Source organism: Chelmon rostratus, chromosome 12 (assembly GCF_017976325.1).
Source record: "Chelmon rostratus isolate fCheRos1 chromosome 12, fCheRos1.pri, whole genome shotgun sequence".
NCBI classification, from domain to species: domain Eukaryota; kingdom Metazoa; phylum Chordata; class Actinopteri; order Chaetodontiformes; family Chaetodontidae; genus Chelmon; species Chelmon rostratus.
The window spans coordinates 5,255,399-5,280,138 of record NC_055669.1 but is presented as its reverse complement, the minus strand read 5'-3'; the positions used below and the strand labels follow the sequence as shown (position 1 = coordinate 5,280,138).

The 24,740-nt window shown below is 42.3% G+C and overlaps 1 protein-coding gene across 1 annotated transcript in view; it reads left to right on the top strand.

Moving 5' to 3' along the window:
- Positions 1-24,740, top strand: part of ctnnd2b (catenin (cadherin-associated protein), delta 2b) — a 154,520-nt gene that overhangs the window by 29,825 nt on the left and 99,955 nt on the right. Inside the window, exons 2-3 of the mRNA XM_041948579.1 lie at positions 2,403-2,539; positions 23,200-23,312. Of these exons, the coding sequence (XP_041804513.1) occupies positions 2,408-2,539; positions 23,200-23,312 (245 nt within the window). The 5' untranslated portion in view covers positions 2,403-2,407. The remainder of the gene's footprint in view (positions 1-2,402; positions 2,540-23,199; positions 23,313-24,740) is intronic.

Here is a 24,740-nt window from a genome sequence, read left to right as displayed (position 1 = left end):
TCCTCTCCGTTGCCTCCCTGCACTGTCTCACTCTCCTTCCACTCCTCCTTTCCTCTCACCTCTCCGTCTCCCCTCCCCTGTCCACACGTATCCCTCCACTGTGCTCACAGGCTCCTCTTACAACCTTTTTTACCTCAATGCTAGGCTGGTGCTGCCTCATGCCGACAGCCAGCCTTTGTGTGTGTGTGTGTGTGTGTGTGTGTGTGTGTGTGTGTGTGTGTGTGTGTGTGTGGCAGATTCCTCATGACAAGCCTTTCATCAGTGTGTAAAGCTGGCTGATGCAGCTGTTACACCAGCTCTGTGCTGCATCAGGATTACATGGCACATGTGAAGCCCGTGTCCTCCGACGCTTGGTCAAATACAGGATGACACATGGCATCAAGCGTGCAAGTGTTTGTGTGTGTTTGTGTGTGCTGCTCCTTCTAACACTAGGTTTTGTCATTTTTTAAATGATGATGTGATATTGATAAATGCTATTACATTGTATTTAATGGAATAAAGTTGTATGGCAACTGTTTCAGCAATTACTCTTGCTACTGCTTCTATTATGGTTTGAGTCTACTGATGCCACAACCAGTGCTTCAAGTGCTGTCACGGTGACAGTTTGTAGTTCTGACACCAAGAAGTATTTAAGATTCCCTTTGCCAGATTTCCAGTTATGCATAAATCTGTGTCTCTGTGGTTCACACGTGCTAAAAATGTGTCATATTTAGTTCTGTGATGTGAAAATCATCCATGGCTCACATCTGGTAAAACAAAGAGTTATTTGTGAAGGCTGTGCAGTTAAAAGAAGTATGTGCATATAAGGTCGTAATTGACTACATGACCTTATTGTCGTCATTGAACAAACAATGCCAAATTGCCGCTGGACATCTGCTACTGGAGCCCTTAATGGAAAGGGATGGTGATATTCTTTAGTTTTCCTTCATGTCAATAAATCCCATTTAAAGACCCAAACCAACAGTGAACGTATGCTACTAACAAGTATTGTGTGTGTATCCACAGCCTGATGTATCCCCTTCCTCTGTACCATAGAGCTCCACTGTTGTCCAACAGCAATTAAGAGCACATCAGTGAGCCGCGCTGTTGGACTGGGTGACATGTTTCTTCATTCCATGAACACACACACTGTAGGTTATTTTCACCCGATCCCTCATACGCTGTCCTGCTGCTGTAAATACTCAGTAGAGCACCAAATGTGTATTAATCCGCAGCTGAAAATAGTTCCCAACAAATATACTGTATCCTCTTGTTTGAGTAAAATTTGCCAAAAAGTACAGTAGCTAGATATTTCAGGAAGTTATTAGCAATTTGTTTATTTATTTATTGAAAGTATATGTTTGCAACATGCTTTGAAAGATCTTCAGCCCACGGGCTTGTGGCTGAGAGCCGCAGACAGTCGGGAGACCGACTAACACATTGTTGGTTTTGGTCTTTTCATTAAAATTGTTGACAGCAACAAAATTATAGAATATTGCCAGCCTCATGCTTTAAATTTCAGGTTGTCTGTCAAAATATATCATGATTTGACTACTTTATTATAGTGCTACAGCTATTATGTTTGCTGCTATTTCTTACATTGCTGAAATGACAGCGCATTTGTGTCTTTTGAAGTACAGCGCTTGTTGTGTGGGCTGCACTTGTAACAGACATGTTACTTTATATGGCCCTAGGTTGAATTTACGGTGCCACTGCTTGCCGCAAATCTGTGCCAGACCTTTTTAGTACCATTCAAAACATACACCTCTGTTGCCATAGGGACTAGAAATACCTTTGTTGGTACCAATGTACTCCTCGTCACAGTGTTTCTGAGTGATGCCACAGCCACTTTTTGTGGTAGTATACATCTACAAATCCTACCCTGTTACTACTACTATAATCTCTGCAGGTATTACTGCTGCTGTGGCCTTTAATGCTGGACCGCCAGTAGATCTGTTGCTGTTCTCTCTGTGGAGTCTTCACACTTTCTTCTCACTGGCCTAGATTTTCTCTTCTGAGATGTACTAGTGCACCTGTCCAGGATGTGTCACTGCCCTTTGCCAAATGAATGCTGGGATTTGGGAAAGGGCCAAATATATGATCCTGAACATGAATAAGTCAGAGAGAAAATGAGAAAAAAAATTGCTGAAAATGTTAAGTGGATTCAAATTGAGTCCAGTATTAGGCTGGTTCATCAATGACCTTATATTTGCCGTGACCCCACTATGCCAATATTGAATGTGCGCTTGAAAATGTGTCTCTCTTCACCTCTGTGTTCCCTGGAACGTCCATATCTGTGTGCATGGTTGTTGCTGAGTACAAGTGTAGGGGAGTGTAGGTGTGACAGCCACTCAGCCTAAATGCTGGCATGTCAGGCTGCCTTTAATAATAGTAAAAGAGTTGCATGTTCCCTTGTTTTCCAGGAGGTATGCCAGTGCCTGAGGTGGCGTCTGACACTGCCAGTGCTGCCACCATGTTGAGCCCCGTCCTCAACGCCTCCAACGGAGACGGCTCCGAGTCCGAAACCACCTCCGCCATCCTCGCCTCAGTCAAGGAACAGGTTCGAACTCTGTGTGTGTGTTGGTGTGTGTGTGTGTGTGTGCAACATACATACAGCATTGTCACGATTAATGAAATGTGAACACCAGTAAGTAGTGAGGATAATTCCTCCAGTCCTGTCAGGGTGAGACAGGGCGACAGCTAACAGCGAACACAAATGATGGAATGCCCATCTGAGCTAATGTGTCACAAGTATGTCATCACATTTTGATCTGCTTGCAGAAAGCCCCGGGCTACAGCCGCTCAGTGTATTTCTGAAAATGCTCTAATGTGGTGGGATGCGTCATTTCGGGACATTTTGTCAAAGTCTGAGTGGTTTTGTTGGAGATGCTGCATATGATGAAGGGGTAAAGGGACAAGGCAAATCCCACACCTCCATTTCTTTATTTCAGTAAAACTCACATTTGGTTGGAGAGCTACACTTCAGTGTTTATTATGTATTTATGAAGGTTAGAATATTCATGACTCTGCCAGAGCGTGTCTTGATGTGTTCAACTGTTTAAACTTGGATGTCTGTCATTAGCATTACATAACATTACACATTAACATTACTGTTTAGACCTATGCTAACTTTGAAACGACTCCTAATGGTTAGAAGGTGTGCTGTCCTGTCATTCTGGGTTCTGACATATGTTAGATGCATATGATATATGGCATTTGTATTGCACTGTCAGGCTTTAAACATACATCCTTCAAACATGCTCAGTTGAGACGGTGCACCAAAGAGTGGTGGATTCTGCCCTTCCCATTGACTCTGTGAGATCTAGACATAACACTGGGAATGATCTTATATGCACACATTTCACAAACAGTGTAAAACAGCAACCAAGGAAGTTTTCTCAAATAAAACTACCCTGAATTTCTGCCATTCCACATCTGCCATTCCACAATAGGCAGATGCAATGCAGTATGACCCTTTCCCGCCATGATTACCAGTTATTTCGAGCAATCCTTAACATTCAAGCTGTGCCAATCCGTCTGTCAGAAACCGACACAGTTTCATAATGTCACCACCTTAAAGGTGAAGTCAGTATCGATCTGAAAAGCAGTCAGTGTTTCTCTGCATGCTGAAGTACACTTTGTTTGATAAAGGTGAGAAATTAAACCACTGTAGGTGAGGCCAAACAAGATTTCCTGCCCATCTTCAGATGTTTTTTAACCACCCAACACAGGAAGGCTCTCATTGGCTTGGTTATTTCTCCAATGGAGGCAACAGCTTCTGCAAAGAGCAGCACGTGCTATTCATGTGGATGAATTACACACTGAATGAACTTCATTAAGGGTGTTTTCATGTCTAACCTGTTTGATTTGGTGCGTTGTCCCAGTTGGCGCTGCTCATTTGTGGTCTGAAAGCAAAATGGACCAACCACTCATGACGACATGAATTCAAAGCTAAAGCTGAACCACGAGTGATTCCATCAGCCTGCCAAGGAAGTGATCTCATAAGCAAGATCATTTGGTAACCGTGGATAACGTGCATGTATGCATCAGCACATGAGAGCGGGTATTTTTCCCGACCAATCAGAAAGCGAGAAGAAGCTGAAGCAGATGCTTGTTGTGTTGAGTAACCTCCACGCCTCCATCCAGTTTCAGTATCAAAACTTGAGTTGCAGTCTTGACGTATGATGCTCTTAATTATTTCTTCGTGAGCTCTTTGTGAACACGAAAGAAGAAAAATGTAAACATAAGAAGCATTAAAGTGCCGCATGAGAGGCAAGAATGAATCCTCACTACTCCATTATTTTTTGTGTTGGACCGATGATTAAATTTTATTTGCTCAAATCCAAGATTTTACAAGATTAAAAGTCTCCAGAAGCAGTTACAGCCCCACAGGCTGGCTGCATACCAGGAAAAAAAGATCGATTGGATGAAAAATGGAGAACCAACTTTGCAGATGAGAGCTGGAATTTCTTGAAAGAAAAATGGAAATTATGAGCTGCTGCTGATGGTGCTTGATAGAAAAGTAAGGGGATCACCGAAATCTCTGAGGACCATTTATGTTTCAGCCAAATTTAATGTAAATCCATCCAGAAGTTGTCCACATATTTTAATCTGGACCGAAGTGTTGAACAGATGGACTGCTGCAATGGCCACCCCCAAAGCCACACTACCAGTGTATTTCAAATCTACAATCAGCTTATTCTCCCATGGGATTAGCACCATACAGTGAATATAGAACAGATTAAATGTGATGTTAGAGTTGGATCTCATTATGTTTTTTAACTTAAACTCTACAGATTTTAAGCATCAAGTGTGTTTACAGGTGTTGTGGAGTACCACTGCATATGTGAGTTGTACAAAGCCTTTGCGCCTCCATAGGGAGCTGCTTGAAATATGAAATATGACGCTGCCTCAGGTGACATCATTTGAGGCAGTACCAGTTAGGGCTCAAGTTTGAAAATGAGAACAATCTGTGGGGTTGTGGAGTTAGCAAGACGTGATCTTACCAAGCCTCTGTAGCCTGCTGCTCATGTCAGAACCCATAATAGCATAACACACCCAAACAAACAATCTGCACTCAAGCTGTATTGTGGGTAATGTAGGCGCCATGGAGGGCGAATGTATGAACTAAAACTCTGGTTCTCCTGCATCGATTTTCATCCTTTTTTTTTAAATGCCTATCATGAGTCTGACAATGTGAGGAAAGTGCGATGCTACATCGGTTGCTGGCTCTGTCTGGAATTGGTCTGAGAAGATGTGCAGCGTGCGTTCACGCATGCAGCGTGTGGGTGCCGTCCGAGTGGATACTCGATACCGTGGACGCTGCGTGTGTCCTTGAGTACTATCAAATGTGAGGAAATGTACTCTGAAATGCAGATGCTAAATATAGCCAGTGAAAATGCTGAGAGTAGAAAAATAATAGCTTCTGCATGTTTTAGACTGAAACCTCACTGTGAGATACTACAATGTTCTGGAAGTCCATGTCTAAGTAGGTCATGTTGACTTGGCCACACACACACACACACACACACACACACACACTCACAGGTCATGTGCACACACTCAGATGATCTAGGGCATGGTAATGGCCCTCTGGTGAGAATGTGTAAAAAGGGCTGTAGAGGAGAAGATGGAAATGGAGGGAGTGTCAGCTATTTGAAGAAAGTGAAGACGAATAGATACTTGCTCACTCTTTCCTCCACCTCCCTTCTTCCTGCTCCACTAGCTGGAGTCGTTATATTTCATGCTCCTGCACCACGGTGAAGTTATTATTATTTTTTAAGCCAGTCATTTGTCACTTCCTTTCATGCTTGCTTTTGCAGTGTGTAATTTTTCAATATGTTTGGGCTTTTGCCGGCGTTCGTCACCAGACTGTAAAAAGGAGGCAGGGATGTATTTTTCTGTTTTTCAGCCAATGCACACACACACACACACACATGCTGCTTCCTGTTCATTTTGGTTCATAAAGACAAGGTCAGGCATGAGAGGCCAAGAAAAGGCGTCACACATACTTGGATACACAGACACACATGCGGTCTGGACACACACACACACACTCATGTACACGCTGCCAATCAGACTCTTTTGCCTCTGCTGACTCACACCAGGAGATCCCTGCTGCTGTTTTCCCTCTGTTTCCTTCTACCCACATGAGATTGATTAGCCATTCGACGTTGTATTTATCACATCTGTCAGCTTTTGTCCTTGTATCGTTCATCATCTCTGCTGTCAACACATCTGCTATTGGGGGAGCACAGTGTGAAGTGCCTGCTCTGAAAGAGTTTCATTCCAATGTCAGATGTGCCTATTTGAAAAATCTGACATATTGTCATATTGAATGACAGATAAAGTGGAAGTGGTACAGGCTATTGATTAAATGTCTTTTGCTTACGGCCTGGTAACGTTTTACAATCCAGTCAGTTTTGAAATGTTGAATGTGTTTTTTAAAAGCTCTCAAAATTGGTTTTGTCCTACCAGCAGACAAGGACCTACAGCAGTTCAAAACAAAATGCCTCATTATGTTTTAAAATATGAACTCAATTCAAAATGCTTTTTTCTGGTGCCCCTAACCATTTTTTTTGTACTAAATAATCTAATTGCATTTGAACATAAAGGACTGTACCAAGGTTTTGCCAGTCCAAAAAGACAGCATATTTAAATATTGGATGTTTTGGTTCATGCAATATGTATGCTATTCTTATTTAGAAGCAGAAAAAACTGGAGGAAAAAACAGAATTTTATGCAAATGGGGTGTCTTGCTAGCCAAATGGTTACCTCAAAAAGAAAGAAATTTTTACAAATAGCGCCTGCACCTGCAGCAGAGGAACATGCACGTGTAATTTAATGGTTTGGAAAGGCAAAGACCAATAAGCAACACTTTATCAGAAACAGTTCAGACAGGAAAAAGCCTAAGTGACAGCAGTAAAGACATTTCATGATTTGAATTTTGTAGTATTTTGTAAGTCAGTGGCACATGTGATGTCCTGGTGCTGTAAATACTCACTAGCAAACAAATCACTATTAATCTGCAGCTTAAAATGTTCCCCAACAAATGCAGTTTTGTTTTATCCTCTAAGGACAGTGATGTCAGTCTGTCTGCGGGTCAGTTGGGTCAGACTGAAATATCTGAACAACTGTTTGATGGATTACTGTCACGTACAGACATTCATGGTCCCCAGAGGATGAATCTTCCTGACCCTGGCGATCTCCTGACCTTTCCTCTACTGTCGCCATGATGATGACATAAGTTTGGCACAGATTCCTCCTCAGGATGAATTTTAATCACTTTGTTGATCTCTTAGCTCCTTTTGTAGCGCCATCGTCAGGTCAAAGTTTGGCCAATACTTGAATTTATGACTAAATACCCTTGGGCCTTTTTGTTTTGAACAAATTAGCAACCGTTTGCAAGGTAATATGCTGAATGAAGAACATGGTAAACATTACACCTGTTTTTCATCACTATATTATCATTGTCAAAGGAGCATGTTACCATACTTATCATGTAGTTCAAAGACTGCTGAGCCTCTCAGAGCCACATGGCTGTCGTCTCTTTAGTCCTATTTAAAAATAAAGCTCTTCTGTGACTATTTGTGACGAGTATTTATCTATCCATGTTAATGTAATTCTAATGATTTTTTTAGAAGGATTTGATGACAATAAGACAATTATGTTAACTTGACTCACCCGTTAGAACGTACTTTAAATCATCATTCACCATCAGCACCACAGAGTACACAACACGAAAGACCAGCAGTTCAGGACATGGCCTTCTCAGGCATTATTATTACTTTTCTGTTTCCTTTAATGGTTTTCTGCTTTAATGAGGCACATGTCCTGACTATAAATGTCTCAGGCAGGCTCAGTGTTGTCTGGTTATGAACCTCTGTGTCAAAATGTCTCAAACTAAATGGTAATTCTGTCTGATTATTCGGCTGGGTCCTTGAAGCAGCCAATTTAATACTTAATGAGTCGGACTGATTTTTTTTTTTTAAATCAATATGTAGTCCATAAACCAGTAAAAGGAGTTTAAAAGTTTTAAAAATGACCAAGGACCAAACCTCTTGCACATTTAATTATCAGAACTCATGAAGGCTTTATAAGTTAAACACTGATATTAATACATACAAATCAGCTAAGCTGCAGCTCAGCTCTTTTACATATGCAGTCTTAGTAAATACCCGGCTAAACTGAGACGTGTTGGAAAACCACTGTTGCATGGCTACCAGTGAGTTTTATTCAGCAAACACAACGCTGCAATCAAACGAACCTGACATGCAATTACAGTTTTCAAGGATCAACCGACAGTGAAGGTAAAAGCGTATTGTGGTCCTCGTTAGCAAGAGCAAACAGTGTTCTTGTTCTGTTTATTCCAAAGCAGGAAACCACAGCACATTACCGCTTCAACCTTCATTTCCATCACGTTGGCAACATGACCTCCTGCTGTGTTTTTACAAGCCACAACAACATGTTGCAACATAAGTAACGTCAGATAGAAAAGAGATGTTGTTGCCTCGCCAGAGAGGAAACATGACAACGCCATCAAGGATCTGAAAATTAGGGGATTCAAGAGGAGAAAAACTGCAGCCAGGAGAGAAGGCAACTGTGGAAAAAGCACAAAGAAGAAAATCTAACTTTCGAATGGTTTTCGAGTCGGAGATTTTCGGCAGAATGTGGTGTTTCTGCAGCCTCTCAGCCACAAGATAATGAATGTGAATCTGGTTCTCGGAGAAGCGTTCACTCTAATTGGCAGCGAAGCAGGAAACAGCTCCTCTCAGGTCAGACTTTCAACTTCTAAGAATCCAAACTGAAAGCAGTTTATACTGAGTTTAATTATGCGTACAGAGAAAACACAGGTATAACCTTTTTTCTCTGTAAGCCTATTTAAACATCAATCTCTCCCTTCACCTATAACACATCATTATAGAAGTGCTACCAGTGTCACTCTCCATTTCCAACACGCTAGTTTCAAAGCACAAACGCTTCACATTACACTCATTTACGATTGCTGTTATGGCATATGAGATGATAAAAAAGACAGGATTAATAGCTCTTTGAAAACAATCAGCCTTATGGTAATAGTACTCACTCTTGGATGATTCATTAGGTTCTTTTATTGGTGTTTTCTTGCAGCAGCCCTGCGATAATAATGGATGCTGTCAGCCTTTCCTCCCCTTCTCACCGCCACTCTCTTCATCTGTTTATTAAGGATTAATTAAGATTTGTTTAGCATCGGCTACCTCATTAAACTACCAAATATAGTTCTCTTCAAAGTTCACAACAGAGTTAGATATTCATAAGAAGTGGTTTCAAAGTGGATCAAATATTTATTTTGTTTTACTTCTTACGCAAGGGGGCATGCAGAAAAAGAAAAGCAGAATATTTCAGGAATGAGGAGGGAAGGGAGGGATTTGGGAGGGAATTGTGTTTGCTCATGCTTTGTCTTTTCCCCCGTTCTCCCTTGTTCTGTCAGGCAAAGTGTTAGCATTTGAGAAGGTCTTTTACTTTTGATATTTTCAGATGAAGGAAGACTCCAGGCCAGAGCAGCGTAGAAACAGGACAGTATGTGTTTATTTCAGCGGTGGCATGTTGCTGTATGTGAATATGTTTTTGGTGAACATGTTTATGTTTTTCTCTGTTAATTTGTATGTTTGCATCCATACTGAGCAGAGTCAACTGAATAAGTCCTGTCCCCTTTGCTAAATTACAAACCCTACTATGGTGAAGGGATGACCCGCCCTACTCTTCCATTGATAGGTACTTGTGACCTTCATTGGTGGTTTGGTTAGGTTTAGCATCAAGAGTGATGTTTGGTGTGGGTTAGGGTAGGAATATCAGGGAAAGCCAATCACAGGCAAACATTAGCTGTAGTTGAAAATGTTGCCTTTGACTGAATTTTTAATGTTTGAAGTTAATTGTTTTAAATAAATGTTGTCATGTTTAAAGACTAATAGAGGCCAAAGCACATCCCAGGCAAAAAGTCAGCATCCTCACCAGCTGATGATAAGAAGACAGCACTCAGCATATAACTAATTTTCCATGTAAATAAGGAGCAAATTGTGAGGTCAGACCATTACTTCATGCTAACATAACCCCGTTTGACTGCTTAGCTTACATATTTGTTCCTGTTTTCATGTTTAACATTACTACAGAAAGGGCTTTTTGACTGAGGTTTGGCAAACATAACAATCTGGGGTAACACGCTGCTAATGTTATGCTAATCTCTGATAGCATCCAGGAGCGCCCTCCCCACAGTGGGGGAATGGTACCACGCACTGTATGTGCTAGTCATGAATGAGATTTTTTAATGTAACTTGTAATCCCACAACTGCTGGTGTTTGTTATTGGTGCGCTCCTTGGAGCTGAAGTAGCGCTCAGTTACCACTGCAGGCGACGTTAGTAAGCTAGTTAGCTGGACATGCTAATGTCTGTGGCTTACATTTAGATTAGATGAACACAGTGTTTAATCCATTCCTTTCACTTTAGCTGCTGTATGGTCAGTTTTGGACAGGCTAGAAAAAGACACACTATTCAAAGTCTTTAAATACAGAGTACTGCTCTCGCTACATCCTCATGTAGGCTACACCACTTTAACCTACAGAGACACGCAAACACTGTCAGGCCTGATCTGCCTAGCCTAGATACTACTGCTAAGCTATGATTGGACAATTTGCAGTTGGGAGGAGTTTGGTGAACCATCAAATCACAGGCTCATTTGCATGCATATATATTTACATGTGTGTATGTATTCCACCTGTTGCAGAGTGTCACTTTTCTAACTGTTAGCTGTCCGTAGCGTGAAGTGGAAAGTGGTGACAGGGGAGTCAAAGAAGTGCATTGTGGGTAGGGCCTGGACAGGGTCAAGCGTTTTTTTGGCAGCACAATCTCATTGTCAGCCCTCTCTGCTACCTGCCACAGCACAAAAAAAATGTTAGACTGGGGACTGACAGGTAAGTGAGACCGCTGCAGTGTGTGTGTGTGTTGCACAGTTGAGTCCAGCGCTTCAGACGTGACTAAAAGAGTTCAGCTCTGTGAGTTATATTATGCAGAGCGCTGAGCAGACGGTTGACACTGCAAAGGAAAAGATACCGCACTTTATATTTGATGAGTATAAGTCGAGTGGTAGATGTTGATTATTTTATTACAGGCAAATGAAGAAAGAGACAGATGCTGCAACGTAGCCAGAGCCAGAATTTCAGCTCATGCATTAGTGAGCACTGAGGATTTACTTATTTATTATCAGTTCTACAGTAGTTTTGCGCTCTTTTCCTACTTTTTCAACCCCTCCTTCCACAGATACATAACATTCAAATTCAAAGGTTGCATTTGAATATATATTTGGTTTGTCTGCAAGGCAATACTCTGAGATTTTTCTTCGTCTCATATATTCTACCAGGAGGAAATTACAGGGCGGTGTACAGGGAACAACCTGCTGCTCAATGTCAACAAAGCCAAGGAGCTGATTGTTGATTTTAGGAAAAAGGAGATACACACCTGTCTATATCAGTGGAGCTGAGGTGGAGCAGGTGAACGGTTTTAGGTTCACAGAGAGCCCGTCATAGTCATCTGACATCTCCACACTGGTTAAGAAAGTTCAGAAACGACTGTATTTCTTCAGAAGACACAGTTCCAGTGCCATGTTCTTGTTAACTTTTACAGAGGAGCAACTGAAAGCATTCAGACCGCAAACATTGGCATGGGATGTGCACGGCCCAGGACAGGAGAGCCCTGCCACGGGTGATTAAACCCGCCCAGAGCATCATTGTTTATCTACCGAGCATCAGTGATATCAGCGAGGTGAGGTCCCTGCGCAGAGGACACTTAAAGACAGTAACCCAGCGACAGCCTGTTCACCCTGTTGCTGTCTGCCACGTGAAGCAGAAGTATCTACTGCTGCACCACCAGACTACAGAGCAGCTTCTTCCCTCAGGCTGCGAGACTCCTCAATTCATCCTCCGCACTCCAACTCCAACAGCTTTTTTTCATGACTAATTTTCTATTCATTCATTTATATAATTTTTGTTTTGTGAGTAGCCCTAAGGGACTACAACTAGCATCTTACTGTACAATCCCATGTGGCAGAATGATCAATACATGAACCTTGTGCCTTGTAACAGCAACAGAAAATGATCATTTTAATGGATAACAAAAATATTAATGGTACCAAAAAAAAAAAGATACTCACACAAAGGTCTGAGGCAATTAGACAGAATGGAACAAAATGGCATATTGTCAGACAACAGGTTGAGCAAACATGTATGCTTTGAAAAGAAAGCAAAGCTGAACTGAACCGGCAGGCCACCAAAACCACCGTTATCGCATTTAAAGCAGCCAGCTTGATGTGGATCGGAGCAGGGTATTGAGTAACCAGTCACGAGCTGGAGCAGCCTTTCAGTCAGCCAATCGTACAAGTGGGTCAGGACGGTGCACAAAGGCGCAGCAACAGAGCAGAGAGCGTGCACAACAGTAAGTTAGCGGCTGACTGTCCAACAACAATGCAGAATTTCTGCAGAAGGGAAACGGCAGGCTGCGTCTTGCTCCTCTTTCTTGTGTCACATTGTCTGAAGTAAAGGCTTTTCTCTCATACATTTACAAAGAGTGCATATTAATAGCCAGCCTTGATCAAAGTGTTCTGCGGTAGGCTCATTTCTTTGGCGTCATGGAAAAAGATGTGAGCACATGAAGTTCCAGCATGAATAATTTGATGTTGTTTTTTTCTTGACTTGTGAGGCAGCCTTTTGCAATGGGTGTAAGTGTGCCAGAATATACAAATACACAAATGCAACATAAACATACCCTTTTATATGATTTTAGTATGAGAACAATTATGACAGCAGGATAATTAGTAATGTGATTACCTGTTCCTGTAATGTACTGTTCGGCATCTTAGCGGGAGTTTGCGGGGAGGAGATAACTCCAGAGTTGTCTTACTTGTATGCCAACAAACTGCTAAGCCTGCATTTAGGAATCAGCTGTTTTTGCTCAGTGTTGGAGGCTTCGTGAACCCCAGAGTTTCACTGCGAGGACAGGACTTTTGAAGTGCCACGTGCAGTCACCAGGGGTATCATTTAGCTAGTTGTTGAAGGGCAGGAAATGTCTTCAAAATGTCATCTGGCTGCCTATTAAACCACAGTCCCTTGTTTTCTCTTTCTGAGCATCTTAAGTACAGAATTTGGGACGTGTGGCCATGGAGGGAATTACATCATAACCACTGCACATGAGAGTGGATAGGGCTCCCTCGACACGTAGTTCACTCAAACTTGGCAAGTTGAACACAGAAGTCAGAGCCTGGTCTCAGTCCTACGGCGTCAAATCCCCCCACTCGCTGTCTCATACAGACACACAGGGTGTCTGTATGAGATGCAGCAGGCTTTCAGCTAACTCCACTGTGAACCCATCTGCAGCAATATTAGATGCTCAGAGCAAGGCCATGTAGTATAAAATCCAGAAAATCCAAAGATGGAAGAAGATGGAGTCTTCTTCCATCAAGATGGTCTCCACTTTCACCCAGGAGACCGAGGTTTATGTCCCACGAGAAACCAAAAGTGACCTATTTTTCTAAACCTAACCAAGTAGTTTTGGTGCAATAACCACTCGTTAGAAAGGCTTTCTGCCAGCAAGGCTTTGTGCGTCGCTGGGATGAGAACTTGATGGACTGCTGAAGCAGTTGGTCTGGGTGTCTCATAATGCTTCAGATGGAGTTAGTTGAAAGGCTGGTGCGTCTCATACAGACACTAAAAGGTCTCTGTATGAGACACTGAGGGGTGTGGCAAAGCAGCGGTATTTGACGCTCTGTGAATGAGACCTTAATGACAAACCAATGTGGCAGCATTCGAAGAGGTTCATCATTTCGACTATTTGTCTGTCTTCCAAAATGATGATATCTTATGACTCCTCTTTCCAGCTACGCCATGAGGACACCAGTGGAAACCAGTCAGCGTTTTCCTTTTGCGATACATTTGTTTACTTTGATATGCACTAACTAATGAGGCTTTTTAACTACATCCTTTGCTGGATGCTGGTGTGCCTGCAGCAAGCCTATGGCCTCCCTTTTTCTATTATTATAGCTTATGTTTGGGACTAGAGAGTCTAATGGGTTCTCACACATCTCTTTAAAGCAAATGTTCAAGTAGCCATTGTTTTTGTAAATCGCCAACATATTTGAAATCTAAATGGTTCATTTCTGACCTGAAAAATCTCAGAACATTTGCTTCAAACACTTATAGTGCAAAAATGATTGCAGCTGTGAGTCTGTTTGTCGCATCCTCCATCACTGCATCGAGTTGATTTGAAGTACAAGCAGGTTACAACCATTATTTTCATTTGTCTTCTTTCTGAATAGAGTAATCTTTTTCTCTTTAACATGTCAGAAAATTGTTTAAAATGCCTTCCAAAATTTCCCAGACATATTGTTTATTTTGTCCAACCAGCAGTGCAAAACCCAAATATATTCATTTTGCTATCATAAAACAAGAAAAGGAAGAAAATGCTCATGTTTGAGGACCTGAAACCATGCACCATCCACCACCAATGCATTGATTCTTGTCTACCCCAAGTCCACACAGCCAGCTCCCCATAAATCTGGACTGTGCTCAGCTAAATATGGACTTGAATTGGAACAGCGACTGATGATTTTCACAAGTCCACAAGAACACATGCAGGCAGATTAATAAAAAAAACCTGTTGTGAGCCTGTTAAATTTCGTCCTTAACTTTTGTTCTTGAATCCATTCAGTGAATGTGTCCATTGAGGACAGTGAGCTTTTATTGGACGGAGCTCACATTTTTCTTCTTTTCCAAACAGCATCTGAAGATACAATGTGTGTCTTGGGCAGGGGTAGAATGTCGATTGGCGATCCTCCCAGCAACAGGCAATAAACTGAGACAAAAATAACAAGGCCACAAGGTGTTTCAATGTGATTAAAGCAACAAAGTCAAGAAAACCCCAGAGAACTCTTACCCTTTAGATGTTTACCTCACGTGGCAACGCCCTGAGCTTTTAACGTGGTCGACGTTTTCATTCCCTGCAGTTTGAATAAACAATTTTACCTTGATACTGGTGAACAGTATTTCTTATTATTGCACCGCACAATAAGCTCAACAGAGACGCTGTGCTGTGAATATTTTACAGCTGCTCATAATTCATGTCCCTAACCTTGTGCTTAAAACCAGTTTCAGCGCTGTTGCACAGGGGGTGGAAACATAGACTGTGGCGAGGGGAGGAATTAAGCCCCGGATCTGCAGCGGCATTTATCGGGAAACGAGACAAATCTGTCTAGTTTGGGATGAACATTTAAGTGGTTTTGGTATCCGGAGAGCGCTGAATCTCCCTGAACCTGTCTCCCCCCTCGCTGCTTTTCAGTCAGCTGAAGTCTTCTTTATCTCATTTCATATCCCTCCTCCTGCTCTCCTGATCTCTGCTTGTCTATCACCTTCTTGTTGCTTGTTGTTTCCTTTTGCTTCTGGGACGACGGTGTTGCCAGCACAGTGTATGTACCGAGTCATTTCCAGCCTAAAACAATAGCTGCAGACAGCAGCGGTCTTAGCCATACAGCCGCCGTGACATTTTCTCATTGAACAGGCCCCCTTCTGAAACCAAATGCCAGGCGGACACCACGGGGCACAATTAGACTGCTTTACGCTGGAGAGAGGGACACACACACACACACACACACACACACATACACACACACGCTGCAACTTTGCTCCCCATGCAGCCCACCACTGTCCTGCAGCCATTCATTTTACTTTACTAATTGCTTTAATGGGGCTTTCAGGGGCCAGCCTGTTCCTGTACGCTAGTGGCTGATCGCTAACTCTCGGTCTTCCCTCTGTCTTCATTAACAGGCTCAGAATGGAGCTGAATCTTCAGTAATGCAATCAGTTGACAAGGACTTGATTGTGGAACCTGCTCATTAAGACATACTTAATTGTTGTCCTTTTCACTTAATTGCTTAACAAGCTATGATTACTCACACATGCGGAGGAGAGTGAACATGACACAGAACGGGGCAGTTCTGAACAGAGACGTGGTTTAGGTATGAAAAGCCTGATGTGAGCCAGTATACTGTACTGCATACGAAAGTTCCTTTTATTTAAATTATGTATCTATTTCTTATTATTTAATTACTTATTTATTTAACTTTTTATTTGAATTTTTATTTTAAGTATATAATTCAAAATATAATAAGAAAACAGGCCTTTCCATGTGGTCATGCTACATCAACTTTCCATTGAATTTACTGAAAAATTCAACGGTAAATGTGTAGATATCCACACATCTCAGTTTTCTAGCCAAAACAGATGATTATGACATTATCGGGGTTATTCTGTCGGACATGATGAAGCTGCCCCAGAGTCACAGAAAACATCAAACAACTGTTTTCACAGTTGTTCTCCTCATTACGAGTAAACTGACCTTTCTGTGTGAAATCTGTGGATTGCCCTTTGATATTGATAATTTGCACGGACTGCTGAATACTAGCAGCAGTCTTCCAAGATGCATGGTATCAGCTTTCCACAATCCAAGTGGTCGTCCCCAAACATCCCTCATAGACACACAATAAATATGTTGATGTTAGTGATGTGAGTTTAGCCCGTTATGCACGCAAAATGGTTAAAGTAAGCCAGCGTTGACTTTTGGTGTCGAATGGGACACAAACCCATTTCCATGGAAACGTTTCTCCATGGAAAAGATGTTTTCACTCTCCTCTTGACTGACTTTGGCAAGAGTCCTACAACATCATATGGTTCATTGATCTGACTGGGTGAAATTAGCCCGTTATAAATGGTTCATCCAATCACCCGCCAGTATTTTTTGAAAGTGCCTGCCCCTTTTCCAGACAGGACGACTTCCCAGATGGATCTGTGTAACAAACCATCTGGCGAGTCAGGTTACCGTCACTTTGCCCTGAGCATCTGATTTTGGCGCGAATGGGTTCACAACGGAGTTAGTTGAAAGCCCGGTGCTTCTCATACAGATGCTGAAGGGTACCGTGCACATCTGTATGAGACACTAAGGGGTGTGACAGAGTGGCGGTATTTGACACTCTGGGACACACACACACACAGCGACATTGACACGTTGAGCTGATCAAACTGATCTGTCTCGTTTTCGGCACTCAATTGACGGCCCACTTATCTCTGTGATTAAACCTGTGTCCAGTCAGCCGGCAGCCAAACAGCCGTGTAAACTGAGCCAATCCAAATTTGAATAAGGAAATGACTGGAGGCTGGAGCTTTGCATGTGCAGCATGTATTTGCTGGGATGTCATGATTGGTTTCGCCGTGCCACGCGGGGAGTGAGAAGCGGACAAGTCAGATAAAGGAGAGCAGAAAACAAAGAAAAGGAGATTTCAGAGAGTGTAAGCTGGAGAGTTTTTTTTTTTTACGGGGCTTCTCTGTGCTTTACAAAGTGACTGTGGCCTATTGTGAAGCTATGGGTTCAAATTCGGAGTCAGATTGCATCTGGGTAAGAGATGGTGGTGCCTGCTTGTTCTTTGTGTGAGGCTTCATGGATGTTCACTTGTTGTCAGAGTAATTAAATGTAGTTGGGGACTAGTTGGTGAACTGCTGTAGCTAGCGAGCTAACAGGTAACTGGCTTGTTTGTGAAGTTCCTCCTTCACAGTTTAGACTACAAACTATCCCTCCTTCGTGGAGCAGTTTATACTTGAAAATTAGATGGCACCATGCAACCATTATGGTGTTTCCTCTATTTTGGACACTGTAGCTCTCCACTCCCTCTAATGTCAAGACAGTTTGCGTTTCGTTATTGGCTCAAGTTCCCAAAAGTTGAACTCCACACAAAAGATTTGCACGAACTTACCGCCTTCACAAGCGAATCGACTGATCGTGGCTACTCCCTGGAGCTGATCTGATTTCACTCTCACGGGCTGTTATAAACACTGGTCTGACGCGACCCTTGCAGCACAGTGTTACATATTGTACACTGGGACTGTTAGAAAGGAAACTCCGCTTGGCTGTCACATTCTCAGCCTGTTGAAGTAGCAACCAAAGAAGTGTGGGCTGTGTGCAGATTAGGTGTGTGTGCTTGAACTTACTCCAACTAACGTGCTTTTTTTTGGCCCCCATACACTCCTCACATCCCATAGAATATCACTGAGGCAGAACACGGTGTGTGTGTGTACCCGTGTGTGTTTGTGTGTAGGTATGAGTCTGCTGTTTTGAGTGTGTGTGTGTGTGTGTGTGTGTGTGCGTGCTTCCCTCCATCTTGCCTCCCTTCCATCTTCAGTCTCTCCCACCTCCCCTCCCCATCTCCTCTAAATCCCCCATTGCTTTTCAGTGATGGTGGTTGGGGGGGTGGGGTTGGGGTGGAGGGTGCAGATGGTTTGGTCAGAGAGAGAGAGAGAGAGAGAGAGAGAGAGGCAGTGAGTGACTGGCGAGCGGCGGGCTTTTTTGGCAGGGTCAGCCGGTGGGAGGGCCCATTGTGATGCAACGTTGCATAAATAATGCCACGGGGCTTCTAAATGCTCCGTTACCATGGGGACCTTTGTGCCTCAGTGAACACCGTGTGTGTGTGTGTGTGTGTGTGTGTTTCATGGCCCCCGAGGAGGGATAGAGAAAGAGACATAGACGTAGAGACAGAGAGAGAGAGAGAGGCTGAGTTGCAGTCAGCTCAAGTGACACTTGTAGTCTCTCTCTCTGTGTCTTTCTCTGTGTCTCTCTATCGCTGGCTGTGTTTGACCCAGGACAGATGAGTGTTTGGAGGAGGGAGAGGGAGCGCTGCTGTTGCTTTTTGACCAGAGTGGAGCAAAGAAAAGCAAGCTGCTCTGTGATTTCGTGCCTCTCTGTGAAGTATGGTCCATGTGAAGGTATGCTGCTTCCATTCCTCTCTTTTTTCCCTCTTCTTCTTCTTCTTCTTCTTCTTCTTCTTCTTTATTTTTGCCGCTTTTTGACACCAGCACCTTTCAGAATACATTCCATCATGGTGTCTGCCCCTTCCTCTGCAGTAACAGGTGTCTGCCTGTCAGCCCTGAATTGGAGGGAGCAGAGATCGGAGGGGCAGCGGGGGGAAAAGGAGGGAGCGTTGGCTTTTGTTAGGACGTTTTCAAGAAGCCTTACAACCGAATTCTCACGGCTCGCCATCCAGCTAGTTAGTCATCTCGCTTAGCCACAAGTTAGGAGCTCCAAACAAGCAAAGAAACGGAAAAACGCGGGCATTTCATCTTTCCCTTCATCTTCTCGGGAGACGTTACCTCGAAGTAGGTTGCTTTTTTCCTGTGCTTTCATTCTTTTGCATCAGCTGACGAGGGTGTCTGGATTGATCTGCAAGAAGTCTGACCACGCAGGGGAAAACACGCGTGCAGCGGTGTTTGAGATGTAAATAGAAACACAGCCTCTTAACTCTGTGTGATGGAATTTCTTGCAGCTTTTGAGTAGCTCTGCAGCAAGTGGCTGGTTTGTGTTTGCATAGAAGGATTACAGCTTTTATCTTCAAATTAGCCTTCGAATGATGAGATGAGACACTAAAATCATCCGTGTGTTTCTTGCAGATCATTGGCTCTGTGCTAAAACGTTAACAAACACTGCGATGATTGATCGAAGGGCACTAAGTGCTGAAAAGGCGATGGCGTTTTTATTTCACGGCTTTTATTTGTGTCCATTTGAACAAAGATTAATCGTCGGCTCAGTGGATACAGCCAGCTCAGCACAGCTGATGTAGCCAGGTGACTTTCATGACTGATTCTGTTGAGCCGCTATATTCTCATCGCAGTGCAGAGTAAACACATCCATGCATCATCATGCTGAAGTTGTGTAAACAAGGAAGAGTCTGCATGTTGCTCTCTCTGCATTCACACTTGAGAGACTTCACAGCAGTGTGTGTGTGTGTGTGTGTGAGCATTACAGCATGTTAACATCAAGAGACTGCTCTGTATTCACATCTTCCAGTCCGCAACAGAAGTTACATGACGGCATGTATGTTCACAGCAGAACATACATGCTGTCTGACAGTTGAACAAACCAGTTTCCTGTCTTATGAAGCCAATGGGAAACTTTCTGTTAATGAGCCAATATACATATATCAGTTGTGTGTTGTCATATGAGCCTATAAGATGTGTGCATAACCTGCAGAATCCATGCAAATGCATAATGTTTGTGCATGCGTCTGTGCAAGTGTGCAGGTGCAGCAAACATGGTGTGTGCCGCCCTGTATCTGTGTCCAGATACCATTAATAACAAGATGATTGTGCGTAATTACAGGGAAATTAGCTATTTGATTTGTTAATTTTCTATATTAATGATTCATTATAATCAAATTGTATCATTACGGTGGAAAGCCTGGAGTCGCCTCAGGCATCATCAGTGTTTAAGCTCTCACGGACCAGCGCACTGCTCTTCATCAGTATGCTTAAGCTTTAAACACACATTGTGTAATCGCTATAAATAAGATGAATGTGCTTTCTTGCTGGGAAATGTATTTTTCTATGATATTTTGAGGCAATTTCAAATGTTAAAATGATTCTAAAGTTCAGTGTTTTCTTTGTGTCTGTGCAATCAAAGAAGTCTGACTTTTTATTCATTTTTAATGGCATGCGATTGCTTTCTGAATGTATCGAGCTTCATTTGACTGGAAAATTCACAGTAGTGCAATATGCAACAGGTCGTTCGTCATGCACATTTACTGTTATAGCACGTGTTGATGCTTCAATGTGTCTTATTTCCCTCACAAAAATGACACACGAGTAATTGAGTGATAAATACAATGCATGCACTGCATGTGTTATTGCGTCACTTCAAAGATGCTTACACACAGAATTACTGTTGTGTGCAATTTAATCTTCAGCAGCTGACCATCAGACCAAATGAAATACAGTACATGAAGGTCCATTCACCTGCGGATCAAACATTTAAAGTGGTCTAGCTGCTAGATGAGCTCTGATCTCTTTCAGAGTAACTCTGTATTCACACCCTGCCAGCGAAACACTATTTCACCCTTTGTGACATGATTTAGTAAAAATTCATCATTTTCACTGTCTGCAAATCCACCAGAACACTGTTAAAAAACTATTTAAGATTAAAATTTTAGGACCAATTCTCCACTGTATAAGCACTGTATGCTCTTCATGTGATTTGAAACAATCCACAATACAGTTGGATTCATTTGTTTTCTTTTTGCGCAAATTGGTAAAATCAGTTATGTTTAATCAGCTGTAATGATCGCAGCAGCAGGCACAAATACTATAATCAGCTGTTGGTTTGTTTGCGTATCAGTTAATTAGTGGCTATTCATCACACTTTGATTAGCATAAATTAAGCATAAACACAATGAAGAACTGCTCATAGGAGCAAAATCTGCTCCCATGAGTGCACGCAAGTGATTCCAGGGAACTTGTCGCATTCGCCTTTTTTCTTGTGTCTAAAATTTATTAACCGATGAGAACGGAATCAATGATTGGTTCAGATCTGTCATGTACAAGCCTCCCCTTCTACACTTATTTCACTTCAAAATTTTAATGCCTTTATATAAGTTTTTTTGTTTGTTTTGTTTTCTGTCATGACAATTTTTTACAATTCAGTCGATCGTAGGAAAACTGTCGTACTCCAAGAGCTGCTTCATGCATGTCATTGTCAAGGTGAATGCTCATTATACCACCGCTAACAGTACTGCCCAGTAACTGTCAAGCTCCGCAGCATAAAAGCCTTATTTTTACTCCTGGTTGGCACTGGCCTGCAAACAGGGGGGGTACAGGCAGCCTTATGGTGTATAGCAGTTTAAAGGTGTCGGCTATGCTAATGACCAAGTCTCTTGAATGCACACCGTCTCATGAGAAAGTGGCATTCAGTTAAGTTGAAAGGAGTAAGTTTGTTTAAGGTATCAGTCAGCATGAATCAGACTACTGATTGTACTATTGTTTGTGAGATTTAGGGTAAGAAAATGAAAATGTTCTCACAAGAGACTGTGTCCCTCCACCTGTTTCAGTGTCCATTTACAGTTTGTGCATAAATACACCTGAGTGTTAAAAAAAAAAGACATTTTGCAAGAAAATGTTTACTCTTGGCTGAGTTGAAAAGGTTGATATATCGATAAAAGCAGAATCAAGACAGACTGAAACAAAATTGACACAGAGCACGTGGCTGAAGCATTCACTGTGACTGTAATGGAATAAAGATAAATAACAGATTTCTTCACGCTTCCACTTCGTTTTCATTCTTTTGAGGTGACAGGACAATTAGTGCCACCAACTCTTTGTCTCTATAAACTAACTCCAAATGTTTGCATGACAGTAGTGGGTGGACATTGTATACTCATTCAAATTTTCTCTTGCAAATGGGGCCCATTCTTTCCAAAAATGGAGCACTTTTGTAAATGTGCTTCTCCTCATCCAGGAATTTAGCCACCTTTAACAGTAACACCAATATCATACCCACCTCCAGCATTCCAGGCTTTATTCTCCTGAATCTGAACATAAAGAATTTCCACAGTGTAGCACTGTATTGTCCACAGATGACCAAAATGTGTATATTCAACAGTTCTCAAAGAGCTTAACTTAACTGGAACTACATCCTGTATTCAGATACTCAGTGCATGCTGTATGTATGGCATCAGATTTAGGCCATTCCTTGTTAAGAGGGTACTAACATCTCCTAGTAGTGTGACAGTGTTTCTTCAGGAGGCGCTACGCTGCAGCTACAGATTGCATCTTCAGATGGAGTGAGACTGACAGCCTCTTCTAGCCCTCCCTTCATATCAGCCACCACCATCCTGGCTACATCAGGATGCAAATCCATATAGTTGGAGTGATTTATAGATGATTTGTCAGGCAAGCATTAGACTAAACCTTTCATGTGAACCTGACAGTTTCTGTCATAAAATAGCAAAGTGCCTCTCCCAAACCACTCCAACACTTCATCGGTTTCGGGAGTTTCCTAGTAGCAGGGTAACAAATGTCACATTTGAGATGGCTTTAGTTTGGTGTCACAGTTTTGCGACATATCAGACTCTTTTCAGCAAATATCTGGCTGTGTGAAACTGGCAGACACACTGTTGTCTGGCTTGTTTTCCCACCACAGACAGCAGTGTCCATTTCACAACAATTAAAAATGTGACTGAGACAACGGAGCCAAAATAATGTTCAGGATGACTGTAAAAGTGACAGTAAATAAATAAACACTCTCTCTCTCTCTCTCTCTCTCTCTCTCTCTGTCTCTCTCTCTCTCTCTCTCTGTGTCTCTCTCTCTCTCTCTCTGTGTCTCTCTCTCCAGGAGTTGCAGTTTGAACGTCTGACCAGGGAGTTGGAAGCCGAACGACAGATTGTTGCCAGTCAGCTGGAGAGATGCAAGCTTGGCTCTGAGACTGGAAGCATGACTAGCATCAGGTGCGTGTGTGTGTGTGTGTGTGTGTGTGTGTGTGCGTTTCCCTCACACCCGTCAGATCCTCTTCTGTACACTCTACCTGTGTGTGTCAGCTGTGCTCTTGCAGGTGACTGGCTTTACAGCCAGATTAGCAGATTAGCTTTTGAAGTCAGCGAGAGACAGTGGCGTCCCTGCATTCTTCTGGTGCACCGGATCGTGTTCCTTCCCCTGTACCCACACACCTGCTACAGTACAGTAATCTCTGTAGAGCTGCAGCATGCATTTATATTGTTGCTTGGTGCATTGCTATCACTTTATTGCTCAAAGTTGCATTTCAAAACCTGAATCTCAAGCAGAACTTTAGGGCTCTTAAGTGCTATTTATAATGCAGCCAAGGAGTGCACATTCAAAGGAGCTATGTGTAGCTTTTGTCTTTAATCAGTAATTTTGAGACATAGTTACAGTTTAAGACCTCTTAGCAAATAAATTAATAGTCTAGCCGTTGATTGAAGAACTAGCCGCCACTTTGTGTAATTAACTCTCAATTCTCAGTCAGAGCTATTAGGCTGATTAATATAATGTAGAGTCCAATTTAAAGCAGCGTGAACAGATTTTTTTTTTTTTTTTACTAGTGTAAAACCTGTAAAAACAATGCTCACATATTATCACCTTACCAGGTTGTTGTGGAAACGTGTTAGCAAGCAATTACCTAATTACATATCCAGCAGACTGGCCACCTACGTCCGTTCTTTTTGCTCTGTTTGGGTCTCCACCAACTCCTGAGAAAAAAATATCCATTTGTGGTGTTTTACAGTACAAGAACTTACAATCAAGTTTTCATATAACTTCATTCCAGTAATTATGTTCACTGTACCTGACCTCATTATATGAACACATATTAGCTGTCCACACATATCAGCTCTCACATGAGGCATTAAGACATCAGGAGTCATTTTTAGAAAAAGTACAATAAAAGCTCAAGGATGGTAGCTTGAGATGTCTAATAAACCTCATTGTATGTCCACGGCATGCTTTGAGAAAGGATATAGATCTGTCAAAAGCTCAGCGGCAGATTAAAGTTTACTGACGGGATGGAGCTGCCATCCTGGAGCTCTTAAATGCACATGAACTCCACGTACTGTGGCATCTTCAAGCATGAGCAATGAGTGAAGAGCAGTTTGTGGCAGAGGGATTAGACCTTCAAAGACATCTGATGTCAGGTTGACACTTCTGATTCTAACAGAGTAAATCTGGATTTGATGTGATCATGTGACTGGTTTATGATTGAATCATTTCTCATATAAAAAAAAAATGAATGCTTCAGTTTGGGTTTTTATGTAACCTGCATTACAGTGTCACAGCCAAAAATGTGCCACTTGGAGCTAAAGTGTCATGATTAAAAATCCACATGTTTCTGCATTTTGCTTTTGCCAGAAACAGAAATGACCATC